The following is an 18,083-nucleotide window of genomic DNA, read 5'->3' as shown; positions in this document are numbered from 1 at the left end:
TTTGCAATAAAGGCTATATGCATTATTCCTCATTTTCAAATCACTTTTTTTTAATATTTCACTTGAAACAATGTGCACGAACTTATAATAGATGTAAAATAAAAGTCTGTGTAATAAACTGATATATATATTTCTATGGATATGTTTATGTTTGTAAATATGAGTTTGCCACGCCACTGAAAAATGTGTTACTAACCACCCAGCCAAATTTGAATGGTAAAAACCGTTAAGTAAATAAAATAAGTTATCAAAATCTGTGGAAAATAAGCAACAATCTCTGCTCTGGGGGGCGCGTCCGCCGTCGGCTCTGAAACCACGCCCACTCGCGAGAACTCCACCGTCCGTCTTTCACCTATCAAATAACGCTACAACTTCAACAATTTCTAGAAATGTACAAAAAGTACGGATTTCACATGTAAGTGCACTTTTGTTCGCATAAACATCAAATAAATAATATTAACCATGGCACGTTTGGGGTCGGTTTCAGCGACAGTAACAACAAAACAAACGGCATTCGTGGACACGTAACTTCCGGTAAACTCCGCAATTAATCAATAACAACAAAGTCCTTTTAGAGTGGTTTATTTCTGATAACAAGTAAAATAAATAAAAAGTAGATTTCCTTAGTTCAAATCATAGCTAAGCGTATCAAAACTACACTTAGCTAATGTGTAGGAGCCGATGAAACCGTCTATACAAATCAGCAAGTCATCTGTCTGCTATGTTGTGATAAATATGGTGTACTTTATGATCCAAGGAAAATTAAAGAGTAACTAAACCCTAAACCAACTTTTTTTAGTTAATGATCTGTAAGAATGATGCTTTATTAGTGCTGTTCATTGATTTTAGTAATTTTTTGACATTTGGATATAAAGTGTTTCAATACTACAATATATGGTGTAAGAACGTCTGATTGCTGCCCTCTTCAGGTTGAACGGTGGCTTCTGCAGTTGAATTTTCCCATTGGATGTTAGGTCCAAAAAAATGACTCGTGACGTAAGCAGGTTCAAGCTCACCGCGCCCTTGTTACGATCTCACCACACACTTGATACGAGCTTATGCTGCATTCCATGCAGGTTTTTAAACCCGTGAGTTACGACTTCAAAACCACGACTCACGACCTTATGCGTTCCAGGCAGCCTGTAACTCGTGTTTTTACATCCTCCTACCGGTGAAAGTGCACTGGAACGGCAGTCAAACCCATGACTTCCCACCATTAACTCGTACTAGATCGATGTACTCCCAGTTCAGAGTCGTGAGTCGTGGTTTTGAAGTCGTGAGTTACGGGTTACAGGTTGCCTGGAACGCAGCATTAGTTCGTCCCCTCTATCTTCGTTGGGATCTGCTCACTTTTCTTGCATTTTTCAAATATTGCCAGTGGGTGGTGGAGTCAGGCTCTGACCAGGGGTTTAGTTACTCTTTAATGATGCTGTAAATACTAACCATTTAACCGATAATCCATACGTCTCTACTCGCTATCGTAGGGCCATTTAAGCCCCGCCCAAATAATCCTGAAAAAAGAGATGCGTCTTTATAAAGTGTTTCAGCAATACATTTCTAACATTTATTATGTGTTTAGAAACAATTCCCTCAAATGACTTTTTAATATAAAAATATTGAATGCTTTATGGGCCAGTGGATAAGTCTGCCTTTATCTGAATCCTTTATCTTATCCAGCCCTTGAATAAAGCCGTAGATATATATTATTATCCCTCTCTAAATGTAAATATCCCATGACTCATCTCCATGTGTGTGATTCTGGTCCTGAACATAATTTCCCCATATAGAGGCTTTGAGTCATATGAAGAAATCCACTAATGGCTTCTGTAAAGTTAAACACAGGCTGCTGGTGTCAGGTGATCTCTGTTGAGAGTTCAAATGATTGAGGTCTCTCTTGATAAAGCATCATTATTTTACAGGAGAGAGGATTAACAGGTTTTTATCTAGGATTATAGTACTGGCCTCTGGCTAGGTTTTCTAATGGGTGTGGGTTTATAGTTAAAGCTTAAGCACCCTTCTGAAAGCCCTCAGATCAACGCTGGATCATGGGAAGTTCGTAGATGGTAGTGTTTTCACACGGCAGGTCTTGCTGATGATTTGTTATGAAGAAACTTGCACAGATTTTTAATGAAAGGAATATCCAAATGAAGATTGCAGAGTTGGAGACAACTACTGGACTGAAAAAGATGCAAGAGGTATTTTACACTTATTCATTTTCATCTTTCTGCTAGCTTGATTCTCATAATGTGCATTAACATTTGAAATGACTTTAACCAAATGGTTGCATGGCAGGAGTTTTCACCTGAACAGGATCATTTGATCAGCATTGTAAGTAATGGACAGCGTGGGAGAATCGAGGAACAGCGCTGTTCATTGGGTCCAAGAACATCTCCACAAGCTCCGGTCTATAGCCCAGGTCACACAAATAAATCCTCTTTATTATGATGCATGAATTGTTGACAAAAATGTAAACATATAATAAAAAAGCGTTTGCACTACTTTACTCGTTTTTATTATTTGTCACTTTGGATGTTACAACACCAGATCCTGATGAGATTTATAAGCTTCTGCTCAACAGTCAGAGCCACCGATTAGACGAGCAACGGGTGATGCTTAATTCATCACCAGGGATGGAGGCATTCACCATGAGAGAGCCAAAAGAGGCAAATGCATTGAAAATAAGCTTTGATCAGATCTGCAACATGGTCAGCCGCACTCATGTAAGTATTTCTTTTCAATCGGTTATGACATTCGGTCTTCAAACTTTTAGAGAATATATTTCATTGATATATCGGACGGTGTAAAAATGCTGCAAACTTTCCACTTGTCATTCAGAGTTTCAGGAGACGGACCCCTCCAAAAAAATTTCGGACCCCTGAGTCACCAGGCTCTATGAAAAGGGCAAGCTTCAGTTTCACCAAACCAACTCAACATTGTGATGACTCTTTTAACAAGCTGCCATCTAGATCAACCTCTTTCAGCCCAGACAAAGACAGAACAGATTATGAATGTTTTCAAGTGAGTACTATGAGTATTTTATTCACAGTGGCCACATAACGTATTTGGACTCAAATGTCTAATTTCTCCTAATTGAATTATATATTAAACCAAATGGCATCTGCAAACATAAGATATGAGATATTTTTACAGAGCAAACTTCAATTACTATTTGTAAGTGTGGTTGAAGTGTTTAAAGGGGACATATCATGCTATAATTGGGTCCCCAGTGCTTCTATCAACCGAAAAAATGTGAAAAAGATCAACCCAGTAACTTAGTTTTGGTAAACCATTCTCTGCAAGCATGTGAAAAAATAGGTCATTGAAATCTGGCTCCCCTTGTGATGTCAGAAGGGGATAATACCGCCCCTTAATCTGCACTATTTAACCACAGCGCTACCATTTAGTGCAGAGATCAGCTCATTTGCATTTAAGAGGACAAGCCAAAAACTGCAAATTTTTGCTCACACCTACAAAGTGGAATTTTAACATGCTATAATAAATTATTTATATGGTATTTTGAGCTAAAACTTTACATACGTACTCTGGGGACACCAAAGATTTATTTGACATCTTAAAAAAGTCTTGTGGAATGTCCCCTTAAATACTTTTCAGGGCTACTGTACAGTACAGTTACTACTCTATCTGCCACAAAACACATTGTGTACAGATCAATTGTCATTACTAATTTACTAAAGTATACTTTTTTGTAATCCTCAAGGGTGAACAGGACAAACTCTTTTGTCTAGTTAGTGAAGCTCAGCGTGGACGTATTGAGGATCAACGCTGCTCCATCAACCCCTTATCACATTCAACCAGCCATATAGATAACATACAGTCAGGTTAGCCTTAACAAAATTCTTCATTATAAATAATACGTATTTTTTCAGACCAAAACTGTCAGTCTAGTTTCCTTTACTAATATGTCCTTAACCTCCACACAGATAAACATGCTGACCAGTTTTTTACACTTATTGCCAACACCCAGAATCGACGGTTAAATGACCAACGGGCAACACTTCCAGCGACGACATCTGATATAACTGGTCAGGAATCTGATCAACTCTTCAACATCATCTCCAGACTACAAGTGTGTCATGTACTGATATGTGGACTTTATCGTTTAAAGTGATCATATTATACAGTTTTTATAAATTATAGATTTAAAAGGAAAGGATTATGTCAAATGTGTTTTCATTTTCATACATGTGACTTTTTGATACACAGTGCAGGAATACAGGCTTATTTTAAGATCATAATCATCATTTAGTAGTGCTCTCCTCTTACCATAATTGATATGTGCACAGAAATAGAAACCTGGACAGTTTTATTAATTTTGTGATAACACTTTGTGCACTCTTGTTTATTTTCCCTTTAGCAGGGCTTACGGATTGATGATCAACGCTGCTTCGCTCCCCAAATCCAACTGGGCTCTCCTACCCCCCCGAGAAAGTTTCAATCACGACCTCTATCTGAATCAGAGTCAACCAGGAGATCAACATCTTTCAGTTCAGTTTCTGAGGTGGGCAACCTGTACTAAACTCATTCACCTTTCCACTTACTGATTCTGATAATAATCCTTAACTCTTTCCCCGCCATTGATGAGTTATCTCGTCAATTAAGAGAAAACATTTGCATAAAAAAACGGGTTCCTGGTGAATTTTTATGTGAATCTGTAATACTTACCAATTTATAAAAAAAAACTGAAGCCAAAACGTTATTTACTCATCTTAAACTATGTTTATGTTTTTAAATAATTGTTCTGAATCTGATCTCTAACAAAATTCTTTCACAAAAATGCAATTATTTCAGCTTTTTGCTAAAAAATTTTTTTTAAAAGAAAAATACCCATATTTAAGAGTTTATAAGCAGAGAAAAAATATAGATAGTATGAAATGTTTTTTCCCCGTTTTGTTTGTTTGTTTATTGTTTGTTTGAAAGCAGAGGGTCTGTTCTTTTATTTTATATATTTGCATGTTTATATATTTTAGAAGAAACGTTTGGAAGGCAATTTTGAAACTTAATTTTTTTAAAAAAATGCTGGCGGGAAATGAGTTAATACCTGAATTCAGATTATTATTAGTCCTATTTTTATGTTAGTGATCTTGTTGTGCAAATTCATAGTACTAATAAAGACTAAATACAGACTAATAAATGTTGTATATTTATAATAGCCTAATGCTGTAACTAATGTTAATAATTGAACTGTAAAATGTTTTTTTTATTTTGTGTTACATTTACATTTAAAAGTGGATTTATTACCACTATAAGCAGAAGTAGTATTCTGTAGCTGTCAGATTAATTTGCATAATATTTATAAATCAATTAAGCTTGGATGTTACTGAATGACTAGCTCACATTAAGTCAATTTTGAATAATAATAATAATTATTTAAAAAAAAAATGAGCCATGAATGATCCATGAAAGCACAAATTTACACTGCACTGTCAGAAAAAAATGGTCCCTAGCTGTCACTGGGATGGTACCCTTTCATAAAGTACACAATTGCACCTAAGTAGTTCATATTAGTACCTCAGAGGTAATATTTTGTACTTAAATGTTTCATACTGGACCTTTTTAAAGGGTACTGCTGCAGAAACAGAACATTTATTGGGAGCATGGAAAATGGATGTGTTGGTAATGAAATCATCCATATACATCTTAAATATTATTACATAGGTTGTTTGACACATTCATTTACTTTTTTCTGAACAGGATCACGGTTCTGATCATGACCAGTTTTTCTCCCTGATCCATCATGCACAGCAAAGACGAATGGATGACCAGCGATGCTCGTTTGAACCCAGCAAACATAGTTCCTTCATTCCAATAAGTCCAAACACTACACCCATAGGTAACTGGAGTTTTATTATCTAACAGTGTTGCCCCCTTGTGATTGCTAGTAATAAAAATACATGTTTAATTCTTTCAGTAATATATCTTTTTTTTTCAATTCAGCCATAATTAATTTGTTCATGCTGTCATGCGTATTACTATAAAACAAAACTACTATAATCTATAATACATCTCAACTCACTGCCAGGGTTCAAGCCTTTCAGCACTGGGAATCAAAGAGAGCGAAATCCACAGATCATCCTGACCCCCGCATCACCTGCTACACCCAAAAAACCTGATTCCAGACCCGCATCACCCATCCTGATGCTTTGTGACTCTGAACCTCTTCCCAGATCTGCCTCATTTTGCCCTGTGTTGGAGAAAGAGAGGTTATTGAATGATGACATGCCCATGCAGGTGAGGTTTGAAATTTATGTATATATATATATATATATATATATATATATATATATATATATTTTTAGATAAAGGGTTAATACTTAGTTATCTTCATGTTTTACAGATAACATTTCAAATTTCCATGCGCCTCCCTCCACACGAAGTAGGTTCACAAAATCATCAGCTATAAACTGTCTAAAATGTCTAAAAATTCATATGAATAATTGTGAGTGTAATTGTTCGGTTTCATTCATACAGTCGTGTCAATCTCCCGAAGTATTTCTCACAATCGGACAACCAGGGGAAACTATTGTACTTCCTCTCAGTTTCAAACCTGGCAGACCTGTCTCCCTTAACGTGAACCCACATAAAAAGCATCACTCCAGGTCCACATCTCCTCACGGGTCGCCTGCAAGACAAGAACGTGGAAGACCGTCACCTCTAAATCCAGAAAATCCAGGACCATTCAACCCACACGAGGACTACTTCTCTCTGATCCAGAGATGTCACAGTACTCAGCTACAACAGAACAATGAACAGAAAAGAGCAGAGATGAACAGAGAGGCCAAGAACGAAAAAGGAAAAAATAGTGGTAGGAAAGAGAAAAAAAGAAGGAAATAAAGAAAAGAAAAAATCAGATGCATGTTTAACTTATTTATCTCAGTTAATGCTGGCTTTATATTAGCTATGGATAAATATCTATGCTTTTACAGAATTTACTTTTTCTGTACTGTGCTTCATGCCTCGGGTAATGGGTAAACAGATTAAACAAATTTGAGTTTATTTTTGTGTTAAAGTATAAAAAGACTTATATAAATGACAACTATATATCATATATATATATATATATATATATAAAACTATATATCGTATAGTTTTTAGACAGTGGCCGTTTCTCAATTCGAAGGCTGCAGCCTCCGGAGGTCGCATTTCCAGGCTGCATACGTCATCAAGACTGTCTTAATTCATAATATTAACAATTATAAAGATGACTGTCAATATTAGTTAACCGTAAATTGTTATGATTTGCGAATGTAATGCTCAATTAACTTAAATAAACCAGGCTTGATGACGGATGCAGCCTGCATATGCGACCTTTAGAGGCTGCAGCCTTCGGATTGAGAAACGGCCAACTTCTGTGTGATGGATGATCAGGATTTAAGGCCTGTGCTGTGTTTTGTTTGCCAGTCTTTTGTGAACAATAAATTATTAACTTAACTTCTATTTGTGTGGCATTACCTTTTTGTACTTAAATGTCTGTTTTGTTGCCTAAAAAACAACGACATTATCCATGTTATCTGGAATGCTATTTCGAAAGATGTGCTCTCGCGGCACTGTGATGTCACACACCGATCGGTCTGCGCAGCTCACGCCTATTCTACATGCCGTCAGAGGAAGGCACCAGCCAATAGGAATCGAGTACATTCAGAAGAGGCGGGGTTTTCGTACTCTTCGTTTCCAGCACGTTGTGGGAAGTGTTTTGTTTTGTCAAGTGTTATTTCGTTTCTCACATTATTATTCGGATATTTCTGTGACGAGTGAAAATGCCAACCCCTGGCGGAAAAGCAAACGTTATATTCGTATGTATTTAAGCTTTCATAAAACCGCTTTATGACATTGAAGACAGTCTGTTATTTAGCTAGCTGTGAATGCTAACTGAGTGAGAGTTTAGGATTTCTATAGAAAACCATATTATAAAATACATTAAAGTTATTTATTAGTTTAACATTTGTAATTATTACCTGTAAAAATATCTGTTGTGTCTTTAATTTGGTTAATACATGATTTAATAACGGACATGATGTGTAACAGCAGTCGTTAGCTAATATGCTAACAGTTTGAAGTTACGGTGTCCATTGTCATTATTACATTATAATTGCGTTTGGCAGACTCTGTTATCCAAAGTGAATTCAATCTACAAACAAGTCTTTTCAGTTTGTGTGTTGTGTTTTCTGGGAATCGAACCTACGACCCTTGCGTTGCTGCTAGCACAATGCTATCCTTACTTGCTTCGCTTTGAGCTTGTGTTTACGTCTACGTCTGCCCACATATCCAAACAATGAATCTTGTGTCTTTTCCAGGAAGATGATGATTTGCCATATGAAGAAGAGATCATCAGGAATCCGTATTCAGTCAAGTGCTGGATACGGTACCTTGAACACAAGCAGAATGCTCCCAAATCTGTGCTCAATATGATCTATGAAAGAGCTTTAAAAGAGCTACCTGGCAGGTATACACATGCACGCGATTGTCTTTAATGCATTACCTTTGAGATTGCTGGATCTTGACTTTCTAATAAATGTTCCCCAGTTATAAGTTATGGTACAACTACCTAAGAGAGAGAAGGAAACAGGTGAAAGGCAAGTGTGTCACAGATCCAGCCTATGAGGAGGTGAACAACTGCCATGAGAGAGCTCTGGTGTTTATGCACAAGGTAAAGTTAAAATATATATTACAGTGACGCAACTGTGCCGTTTCAAAACTTTATATAACTTTTCTTCACTGTCTTCTCAGATGCCGAGGATTTGGATCGATTATTGTCAGTTCATGGTGTCTCAGTCGAAAATTACACGGAGCAGACGGACGTTTGATAGGGCATTAAGAGCACTTCCCGTTACCCAGCATACTCGGATTTGGCCCCTGTACCTTCGCTTTTCCCGTAACTTACCTCTGCCAGAAACAGCTATTCGTGTTTACAGACGTTACCTAAAGGTAATGTTATGTGTAAACCACATATACACTTTTGCTTGGTTCTATTTATTAATTTTTTTTATATGTACTTTGTACTCTGTTTAGTTATCTCCCGAGAATGCAGAAGAATACATCGATTTCTTGCGTTCAGCCGGGCGTCTGGATGAAGCCGCACTACGCCTGGCAGCCATTGTCAATGATGAAAACTTTGTTTCTAAAGAGGGGAAGTCAAATTATCAGGTAAGCGGGTTTTGCACTTTATTCAGTGAGTTTTTTTACGTGTCCACTAATATATTTGCTGTAATTATGATTATTTAATGTGCCATACATCATGTCATATGAAGTTTGGTTGTGATTCAGTTTAGATATTTTGGTATGATTTATTGAATTTAAAAGTCTTTGATGTGACTTTATATGTGACCCTGGACCACAAAACCATACTAATAGTCATAAATAAGCTTTCTATTGATGTATGGTTTGTTTAAGGCTGCAAAATAATTCAGTATCATTATATTTTGTGGTGTGTATATATATTTTTTCCAATTACAATGATATGGTTTCTAAACGCATATGGGTGATTCTCACGAAAACTTGGTTTTAAAAATGTCAGGCATGAAAATGTAAAAATTGCTTAAATTTACTTTTTTCCCACCAGACATTGAAAAACAAAGTCTGGAGTAAATGGGAACATTAATTTAAACACTTTTACTTATCATTTAACACTTTTTGTAACATAATTAAAAAAATTAGTCCTTAAAAATCTCATTACCGCAACAATCAACAAAACATCAACACTGACATATTTTCAAAATGACATGACAAACCTGAAAGAACATAATTTGGAGATTCTGCACATGCATTCAAATCAAAGTATTATGCTTCTATTAATTAAATTAACATTTAATAAGCATCTGTTGCGGTGATGATAATCAAAATATCGTGTAAGCATTCTGACAAGACAATATTTCAAATTAACTGTAAAAAAATGATCTTACCTGGTAGCCATCTTGAAGTAACTGGTCCATGTGCTTGGTCACTCAAAATCAAACTTTATTAAAATTCTGTATGTGTGCTTAAACTGTTCTCAAAAAGTGTTGCGGAGGATGAGAACATCAGGCATGGACACATCATTTTCCAAATTTTTCTTCATTATTATTATACATGAATATTCAGTAAATATTTTTTCTGTCATCTAAAGTAGTCTAGCAAAACATCCATTTTTTTTTCTAAATATTTTTGTGTTAATTTGATTAAATTACAACATAACGCATGTTCAAACACAGCCGGACACATTGCGGTAATGAGAATTTCAGCAGAAAATGAGATAAAATTGACAAATTATAAATTCTTATGTTGAAATCACACATTGTGCAAGGTAGAACACAGTATTGTGTTAATTCTGATGCTTTTTAATATTACTAATAGGGCTGGGCAAAAAAAAAAATCGAATTTTCGATTAATCGTTTTATTATACGTGGTCGATTCAGAATCGATTCTCAAAGAGCAGAATCAATTTTTTCCCCCATATTTTTTCCTGCAAACAATGAACGTAAGATTAACGTTAATCAAATTACTAGTCTTCTTCACTAGATGTCATCCTCTTTTTTGCCTTGCACAATGTTACCAAGGAGCCTGTCATTCTTTCATTCAGTGCTTAAAATGGCGGTTTTAGGTGCTTCATCGACGTTGATGCCCCCTTAACATAAAAGTAAGAGGTATGGAAGCATCCCGAGAACCGGAATCGAAAAATGAATCGAGAATCGGAATTGAATCGATTTGATAGCTTGTGAATCGAAATTGAATCGATCTGGAACATCTGAATCGATACCCAGCCCTAATTACTATATTACACATTTTATAGCTAAAATCATTAGTGCCGTGGTGTTTCAATGGTTTCGTGAGAATCACCCATATACGATATTTCATATACATTACTGTGTCCCGTGGCAGTTGAGATGTCACACCTAATAACGTGTGTTAAACATGGTTCAATGCGCTTCTTTTTTCCAGAGCGCTGTCCAATGGCTTTTATGTAGCTTAGCAACCATGCTTAGGTCATGACATTAAAACTACCAAGTGTCATGTGAATATGCCTAACTATGGCGAAGATACACCCTCAATCCAGTTTTTTTATGTCAAATTAGTTGACGAATTATATGGAAGTAATGTGACTGAAGGAATCCATTAGTTTGAGACCCCTGCATTACAGCATTTATCACTGACTGACCTTATTAAAGGGATAGTTCACCCAAAAATTCTTCCAAATATCTTCCTTTGTTTTCATTAAAACTAATAAATGTATACAGGTTTTAACAACATTCGTTCATTTGTATAGACATTCGATGTGGGCATTCTTTGCAGTCCCAAGGCTTTTTTAACATTCATAACATTATCATTTTTATACTGTACTGACCAAAATTTAGAAGTATACCGGCAATAGAAATTTTGTCCATATCATCTAGCCCTAGGTTTGTTGGGATAGGACAATATTTGGCCGAGGTAAAACTATTTGAAAGTTTGTAATCTGAGGGTGCAAAAAAGATAATAATAATTGAAATATTGCGAAAAATTACCTTTAAAGTTGCCCAAATGAAGTCCTTAGCAACACATATTACTAATTATAAATACATTTTGATATATTTACAATAGAAAATTTACAAATTTATTTTCTTTACATTATATCCTAATGATTTTGGCATAAAAATGTAGAATTTTGACCCATACAAAGAATTATTGGCTATTGCTACAAATATACCCATGCTATTTATGACTAGTTTTATGGTCCCGTGTCAGATATATATATATATATATATAGTATTGTGGAAAGTCTTAGGCTACCACCAGCTTTGTTGTTTTAGCAAAAATGTTAATGACCATCCACATCGATTTTCGGGTCTCTTGAACTCTTTTGAGGAGACTGAAGTCATGAAGTCATTAGATTAGAAGTTAGGCTTTTATTTAGGTTTAAGAGAGCCTGCAGGTTCTCTCACTAAACATTTCACACTTTAGCTTATAATATTATTCAGACTTTTTGTACTGCATACACATTTCCTGTAATAAAGACACTGAGAAATATTTATACATGGTTGCTAAACCACTACAAAAACAACAAATCTGTTGAAGTCTAGGACTTTTGCACAGTACTATATGTATTCATTTTGATTCATGCATAATAGCATCGTATGCAAGTCGCATAAAGTGTCGTCTTTAAAATATAACCTGAATTCTTTCAATTGTAATTGTGTTGCAGCTCTGGCACGAACTCTGTGACCTCATCTCACAAAACCCAGACAAGGTGACATCACTAAACGTGGGAGCCATTATTCGAGGAGGTCTCACTCGCTTTACAGACCAGCTTGGAAAACTCTGGTGTTCCCTGGCTGATTATTACATCCGCAGCGGACACTTTGAGAAAGTAAGCATGCAGGAAAAACATCATCTGTTGCTTCTACGAATGTGCCACAAACAAAAACCTTTTTTGTCATTTATTTATTTGTTTATCAAGGCGCGTGATGTATATGAGGAAGCCATCCTGACCGTAGTCACCGTGCGAGACTTCACCCAGGTGTTCGACAGCTATGCGCAGTTTGAGGAGAGCATGATCGCCGCCAAGATGGAGAACACATCTGAATCGGGACAGGATGAAGATGGTGAATGTTTGTTTATGAGAATCTCTTACAGCAGATGAGCCATGGTGTCGGTCTAACAAAATCTCTGATATCTCCCGTGCAGAAGACATCGACTTAGAGTTACGCTTGGCACGATTCGAGCAGCTGATAATTCGCCGACCGCTCTTGCTGAACAGCGTCTTGCTGCGGCAGAACCCGCACAATGTTCACGAGTGGCACAAAAGAGTTAAACTTTACGACGGCCAACCACGACAGGTCAGTATGCTGTTTGGATTTTCGGTCTTTCTCTACTTCACTGATGTTTATGCTTACACGGTTTGATGCTATCTGTAGATCATCAACACGTACACAGAGGCCGTGCAGACGGTAGACCCAATGAAGGCCACAGGAAAACCTCACTCACTTTGGGTTTCCTTTGCCAGATTCTATGAGGAAAATGAGCAACTGGATGATGTATGAATTCCTTTAAATTTTCACTATTTGCTGTACTTAATTTGCAAAAGCACTATTGTAGACTCACATGCCACTTTAACTCGAAGGCTCGGACTATCTTTGAGAAGGCCACCAAGGTGAATTACAAACAGGTGGATGATCTTGCAGCAGTGTGGTGCGAGTACGGAGAGATGGAGCTGAGACACGAGAACTACGATCAGGCTCTACGCATACTAAGGGTGAGAGAAATTGTGAAATTGTCACCGGTGTTTTAATGTAGATGGAAATTTGAAATTTTACAGATGGTTTTCTTCACAGAAAGCAACAGCTATTCCAGCAAGGAAAGCGGAGTATTTCGATTCATCCGAACCGGTGCAGAATCGAGTGTACAAATCACTTAAAGTATGGTCCATGCTTGCAGACTTAGAAGAAAGTCTTGGCACATTCCAGGTATGCAATAACATTCAGAAAGTCATGATGTGTTGTATGTAGATTTAAGATTGCTGCTCGAATATCAATGGATATGTAACTTTTTTCAGTCTACGAAGGCAGTGTATGATCGCATCATTGATCTCAGGATTGCCACACCTCAGATCATCATCAACTATGCCATGTTCCTCGAGGAACACAACTACTTTGAGGACAGCTTTAAAGTAAGCGCACATCTTGAAACATAACTTTGTGGACATATAATGAAAATCTGACTTTTTCATGTTTAAGTGCTATAATTGGGTCCCCAGTGCTTCTATCAACCTAAAAAATGTGAAAAAGATCAACCCAGTAACTGCAAGCATGTGAAACAATAGGTCATTGATATTTGGTTCCCCTTGTGATGTCAGAAGGGGATAACACCGCCCCTTAATCTGCACTATCCAACCACAGCACTGCCATTTAGTGCAGAGATCAGCTTATTTGCATTTAAAGGACACACCCAAAAACTGAAAATTTTTGCTCACACCTACAAAGTGGCAATTTTAACATGTTATAATAAATTATCTATATGGTACCTTGAGCTAAAACTTCACATTTGCACTCTGGGGACACCAAAGATTTATTTGACATCTTAAAATAAGTATTGTGAAATGTCCCCTTTAAGTTTTATCCTTTTGTTTTGTTCTTTGATCTTGAATTACATTTAGAAGTAATTTTTTTTGTGATTTTATAGGCGTATGAGCGTGGCATTGCCCTCTTTAAGTGGCCCAATGTCCATGATATCTGGAACACGTACCTCACCAAATTCATGGATCGCTATGGAGGCAAGAAGCTGGAGAGAGCGCGAGATCTTTTCGAGCAAGCACTGGATGGGTGTCCTCCTAAATACGCCAAAAGTAATTTCCCCAAAAAAACATTACATTTAAACTTATTGAATTTTTTTTCCCTTAAAAATATTTAGAAAGTTATGATTACTTCACCAGCTCTATTTAAAGGAATAGTCTACCCTTTTGCCATATTAAACTATGTTATTACCTCAACCTAGATTAATTTATACAAACCTATCTTTTTTCAATGCGAGCACTGTACAGCGCGTCGTGAATGTGTTAGCATTTAGCCTAGCCCCATTCATTCCTATGGTACCAAAAAAAAGTTTTATTTTGTGGCACCATACTTACTAGTATAACTCCTCATGTAACAGTCTTTAAATAGGGAAAACACGAAAGTGTTTGGTGGCTTCCCTGTTTGGTACCATAGGAATGAATGAGTCTAGGCTAAATGCTAACACATTCACAACGCGCTGTACAGTGCTCGCATTGAAAAAAGATAGATATGTATTAATTCGTCTAAGTTGAGGTAATAACATAGTTTAATATGGCAAAAGGGTAGACTACTTTTACATAACGGTGCTTTGTGCTCGGATTATGATTTTTATTTGTGGGATCTCACAGCGATATACCTGCTGTATGCCAAGCTGGAGGAAGAGTATGGTCTGGCGCGACATGCCATGGCTGTGTACGAGAGAGCCACTTCTGCTGTTGAACCAGAGGAACGCCATCAAATGTTCAACATCTACATCAAACAGGCAGCAGAGATTTATGGAGTCACACACACAAGAGCCATCTACCAGAAAGCCATTGAGGTAAACTTTCCAGTCCTTCTGTCATTGCCTTCTGTTATAAGACTTATAAATCTAAATCTGTTAGATTGTTACAAGGCTGGATAACCTCTGCTTCTGTTTTGTTTTACTTTTCTTCTCGCTCAGGTCCTACCAGATGAGCACGCCAGGGACATGTGTCTGCGTTTTGCTGATATGGAAAGCAAACTTGGAGAGATTGACCGAGCAAGAGCCATCTATTCCTACTGCTCGCAAATCTGTGATCCAAGGGTAACGCTTAACATTCTGTTTAAAGTATTGCTTGTTGCTTCAGTTATACTTCTGAGTTTTGACAAACTTGTCTCCTGTCCCGATCAGATGACCGCTCTTTTCTGGCAAACCTGGAAGGAGTTTGAGATTCGTCACGGGAACGAGGACACAATCCGTGAGATGCTGCGGATTAAACGCAGTGTGCAGGCCACCTACAACACACAGGTCAACTTCATGTCATCTCAGATGCTAAAGGCCACCACCAATGCCGGTGGAACAAGTATGTTTCATTTATTAATACCTTACTTTGTTGATATATAATAGTGTTGAATTAAAGGTATGGTTTAAATTTTTTAATCTCCCTTATATTGTTATAAATGAGCTGTATTGAACACAATTTTTTTTTATCAATGATAGTAAGCATACAGTTGATGGTACCTATTGGCTAGTATAGATTAGTTGCGACTAATCGGTTGCAGAATAAAAGTCAATGTTTACATAATATATGTGGGTGTACTGTCTATAATAACTATGTATAAATAAATACATACACATGGATGATATAATTTATAGAAAATATATTTATTTATATAATTAATATTTATATTTATATATTATAGAAATTATATATAATTATAAAATTGTATATACACATGTAAATATTGCATAAATATATACATGCATCTGTGTGTTTGCATTTATTTATAATTATTATACACAGTACACCCACATATATTATGTAAACAAAAACTAATCCTACTATTGACTTTTATAGTATTTATAGACCATTTCAAAAGATGTAAACACTACTGGTCCAGAAACACTTCCTGTTTCAGTTTGTGACTGTTTTTATATTATTTCACATATATCATTATCTTTAAGACGTTTGTTTAAGTTTTTGATTCAGTTCTATATGTTCTGTTGGTTGTATTTTATACCAACGTTTATCTAGTGTTAAAAAACTGAAACAGGAAGTGCTTCTGGACCAGCGTTGTTTACATCTTTTGAAATGGTCTATACTAGTATATATAGTTTTTTTTGTCCTACTATGGAAGTCTATGGGTACCGTCAACTGTGTGCTTACCATCATTTAAATATTAAAATATCTTTTTGTGTGTTTGACAGAATAAAGAATCTCATACAGGTTTTTTATAACAACATGAAGTTGAGTAAATGATGACAATTTTCATTTTTGGGTGAACTATCCCTTTAGGCCAAAATTGAAGCCAAAAATAGCATAAACTTTTCCCTGTGTGTGTATACTCTTTAATTGTACGTGTGTTGTAGTATCAGATCTTGCTCCAGGGCAGAGCGGAGTAGATGACATGAGGTTGTTGGAGCAGAAGGCCCAGCAGCTAGCTGCAGAAGCGGAGCAGGACAAACCCAAACCTAAAGACAAGATCCTTTTCGTCAGGTCTGTACTGTGCCCTAGTTCGAGGCGGGCCACCACATGAATCAAAGCATGTCTGAGTGGATCATAAAGGATTATTTAAAAGATGCCGCCCTTTTCATGTGGCATTTCTATTGTAATATTCGCTTGAGCATCATTGACCTTTGTTTGGTTTGTATAGGAGTGACACATCTCGCAGCGAACTCGCCGAACTGGCCAAACAAGCTAATCCAGATGAGATTGACATTGACGATGATGATGAGGATGCAGACGATGGAGAACCAGATGGTTAGTTTTTGTAAACTTTGGTACTTTGAACTAAGATTGAGTGGTGTGATTAAATGAGTTTGTCTCATTGCAGAGGTCCAGCTAGAACAGAAGTCCGTTCCTACCGCTGTATTTGGAGGACTAAAGGATGATTGAATCGGTCACAAAACTCAACACTTACAGATGGTCATAATGGATTACAATGAGGAAAAGAAGAAGGATAACCTGCACATCGATTAAACATACATGTTTGATGTTGTTTAAAGGCTTTACAGTACCAGCTCAGACCACTGGGTGGCAGTCTTCTCAGCATTTGTGCTTTTATTTTTCTGTCTTTCATAAGTTAAAACTGATATTTTTCCAGTCTAAAGTACAATAAAAACTGTGACAAACAGATCTGCATGTTTGTTTGTTATGCGTAATGTCCATGAAAGCACTGCCCATAATTGCAAGGACACTTGGGTGGAGCTGAAACAGTGAGAGCTGTAATGACACTGTTCAGAGTTTTGTATGCGCACACATCTGAAGCTGTGGTTTCAGGAATCCACCAGTAAAAAAACAAAGCATATTTCATCAATAAATACTGCAAACATTTCCTTGTACCTTAAATCAACATGTTGGCTTACTTGAAAGTTTGTTCTGGATTTTGATGTATTCTTTATTTACTTAAAAGTAATGTTTTATTCATTAAAAATAAGAACAATTTAATTATTTTAAGGAAAGGGTTGTTTACTGTACACTTTTAGTGCTTTTAAATGAAAACCAAAGAAAAGAGAAAAACAAACTTGCGCCTGCAAAATTAGAGTTAATCTTCTTAAAAAGTTACAGCAGTGGTCCCTTTAACACCATGTGACTCAGGCTTTGAATTCAGTTCTCTGTTTACTGGTCCATTTGAACCATTTTGAAAGGAAGTGTTGAGTTAAATACATACATTATTTTGATCATTGAAAGAATTTTATATAATACTCATACGGTAGCATGTTTAAGACATGTTTTGGCTTAAATTCTAATGTATGAAGTTCAAAGCAAGTGGCAAAAAAACAGACACAATAATAGGGTTTAACATTTATCACATTTTTTTTTACATTATACATTATAACATTAAATACATATTTATACATTACCTTATACATAGGTTTATATA

At 36.4% G+C, this 18,083-nt stretch overlaps 2 protein-coding genes across 2 annotated transcripts; both read left to right on the top strand.

The window, feature by feature from the left end:
* The first annotated feature begins 2,035 nt into the window (after window positions 1–2,035).
* LOC135744879 (uncharacterized) lies at window positions 2,036–6,990 on the top strand. Its single transcript, XM_065263259.2, has 11 exons — window positions 2,036–2,195; window positions 2,293–2,416; window positions 2,545–2,720; window positions 2,836–3,018; window positions 3,719–3,839; window positions 3,942–4,087; window positions 4,376–4,519; window positions 5,713–5,851; window positions 6,041–6,249; window positions 6,356–6,394; window positions 6,490–6,990. Exons 1-11 carry the CDS (start codon window positions 2,103–2,105, stop codon window positions 6,850–6,852), a joined length of 1,737 nt encoding a protein of 578 aa, XP_065119331.1. The 5' UTR covers window positions 2,036–2,102; the 3' UTR covers window positions 6,853–6,990.
* Window positions 6,991–7,660: 670 nt separating this feature from the next.
* On the top strand, window positions 7,661–17,335 carry xab2 (XPA binding protein 2). The gene is made up of 19 exons (XM_065247435.2): window positions 7,661–7,811; window positions 8,313–8,461; window positions 8,542–8,665; window positions 8,746–8,943; window positions 9,028–9,162; window positions 12,173–12,337; window positions 12,428–12,572; window positions 12,655–12,806; window positions 12,885–13,004; window positions 13,091–13,222; window positions 13,302–13,433; window positions 13,523–13,636; window positions 14,149–14,311; window positions 14,867–15,057; window positions 15,181–15,303; window positions 15,391–15,562; window positions 16,570–16,696; window positions 16,854–16,960; window positions 17,034–17,335. Exons 1-19 carry the CDS (start codon window positions 7,776–7,778, stop codon window positions 17,093–17,095), a joined length of 2,547 nt encoding a protein of 848 aa, XP_065103507.1. The 5' UTR covers window positions 7,661–7,775; the 3' UTR covers window positions 17,096–17,335.
* Window positions 17,336–18,083: the final 748 nt, after the last annotated feature.

Source organism: Paramisgurnus dabryanus, chromosome 3, assembly GCF_030506205.2.
Source record: "Paramisgurnus dabryanus chromosome 3, PD_genome_1.1, whole genome shotgun sequence".
NCBI classification, from domain to species: Eukaryota; Metazoa; Chordata; class Actinopteri; order Cypriniformes; family Cobitidae; genus Paramisgurnus; species Paramisgurnus dabryanus.
The sequence above is the reverse complement of the archived record's forward strand: the minus strand, read 5'-3'. Positions and strand labels throughout refer to the sequence as shown.

What these genes read in the sequence shown, in the direction of transcription:
- LOC135744879 (XM_065263259.2), top strand. Translation starts at nt 2,103, where the DNA reads ATGAAGAAACTTGCACAGATTTTTAATGAAAGGAATATCCAAATGAAG. An exon ending in ACATGGTCAGCCGCACTCAT is followed by an intron (nt 2,721 to 2,835) that starts GTAAGTATTTCT and finishes CTTGTCATTCAG; the next exon opens with AGTTTCAGGAGACGGACCCC. An exon ending in ACATCATCTCCAGACTACAA is followed by an intron (nt 4,088 to 4,375) that starts GTGTGTCATGTA and finishes TTTTCCCTTTAG; the next exon opens with CAGGGCTTACGGATTGATGA.
- xab2 (XM_065247435.2), top strand. Translation starts at nt 7,776, where the DNA reads ATGCCAACCCCTGGCGGAAAAGCAAACGTTATATTC. An exon ending in GAAAAGCAAACGTTATATTC is followed by an intron (nt 7,812 to 8,312) that starts GTATGTATTTAA and finishes TGTCTTTTCCAG; the next exon opens with GAAGATGATGATTTGCCATA. An exon ending in AAAATGAGCAACTGGATGAT is followed by an intron (nt 13,005 to 13,090) that starts GTATGAATTCCT and finishes TTTAACTCGAAG; the next exon opens with GCTCGGACTATCTTTGAGAA.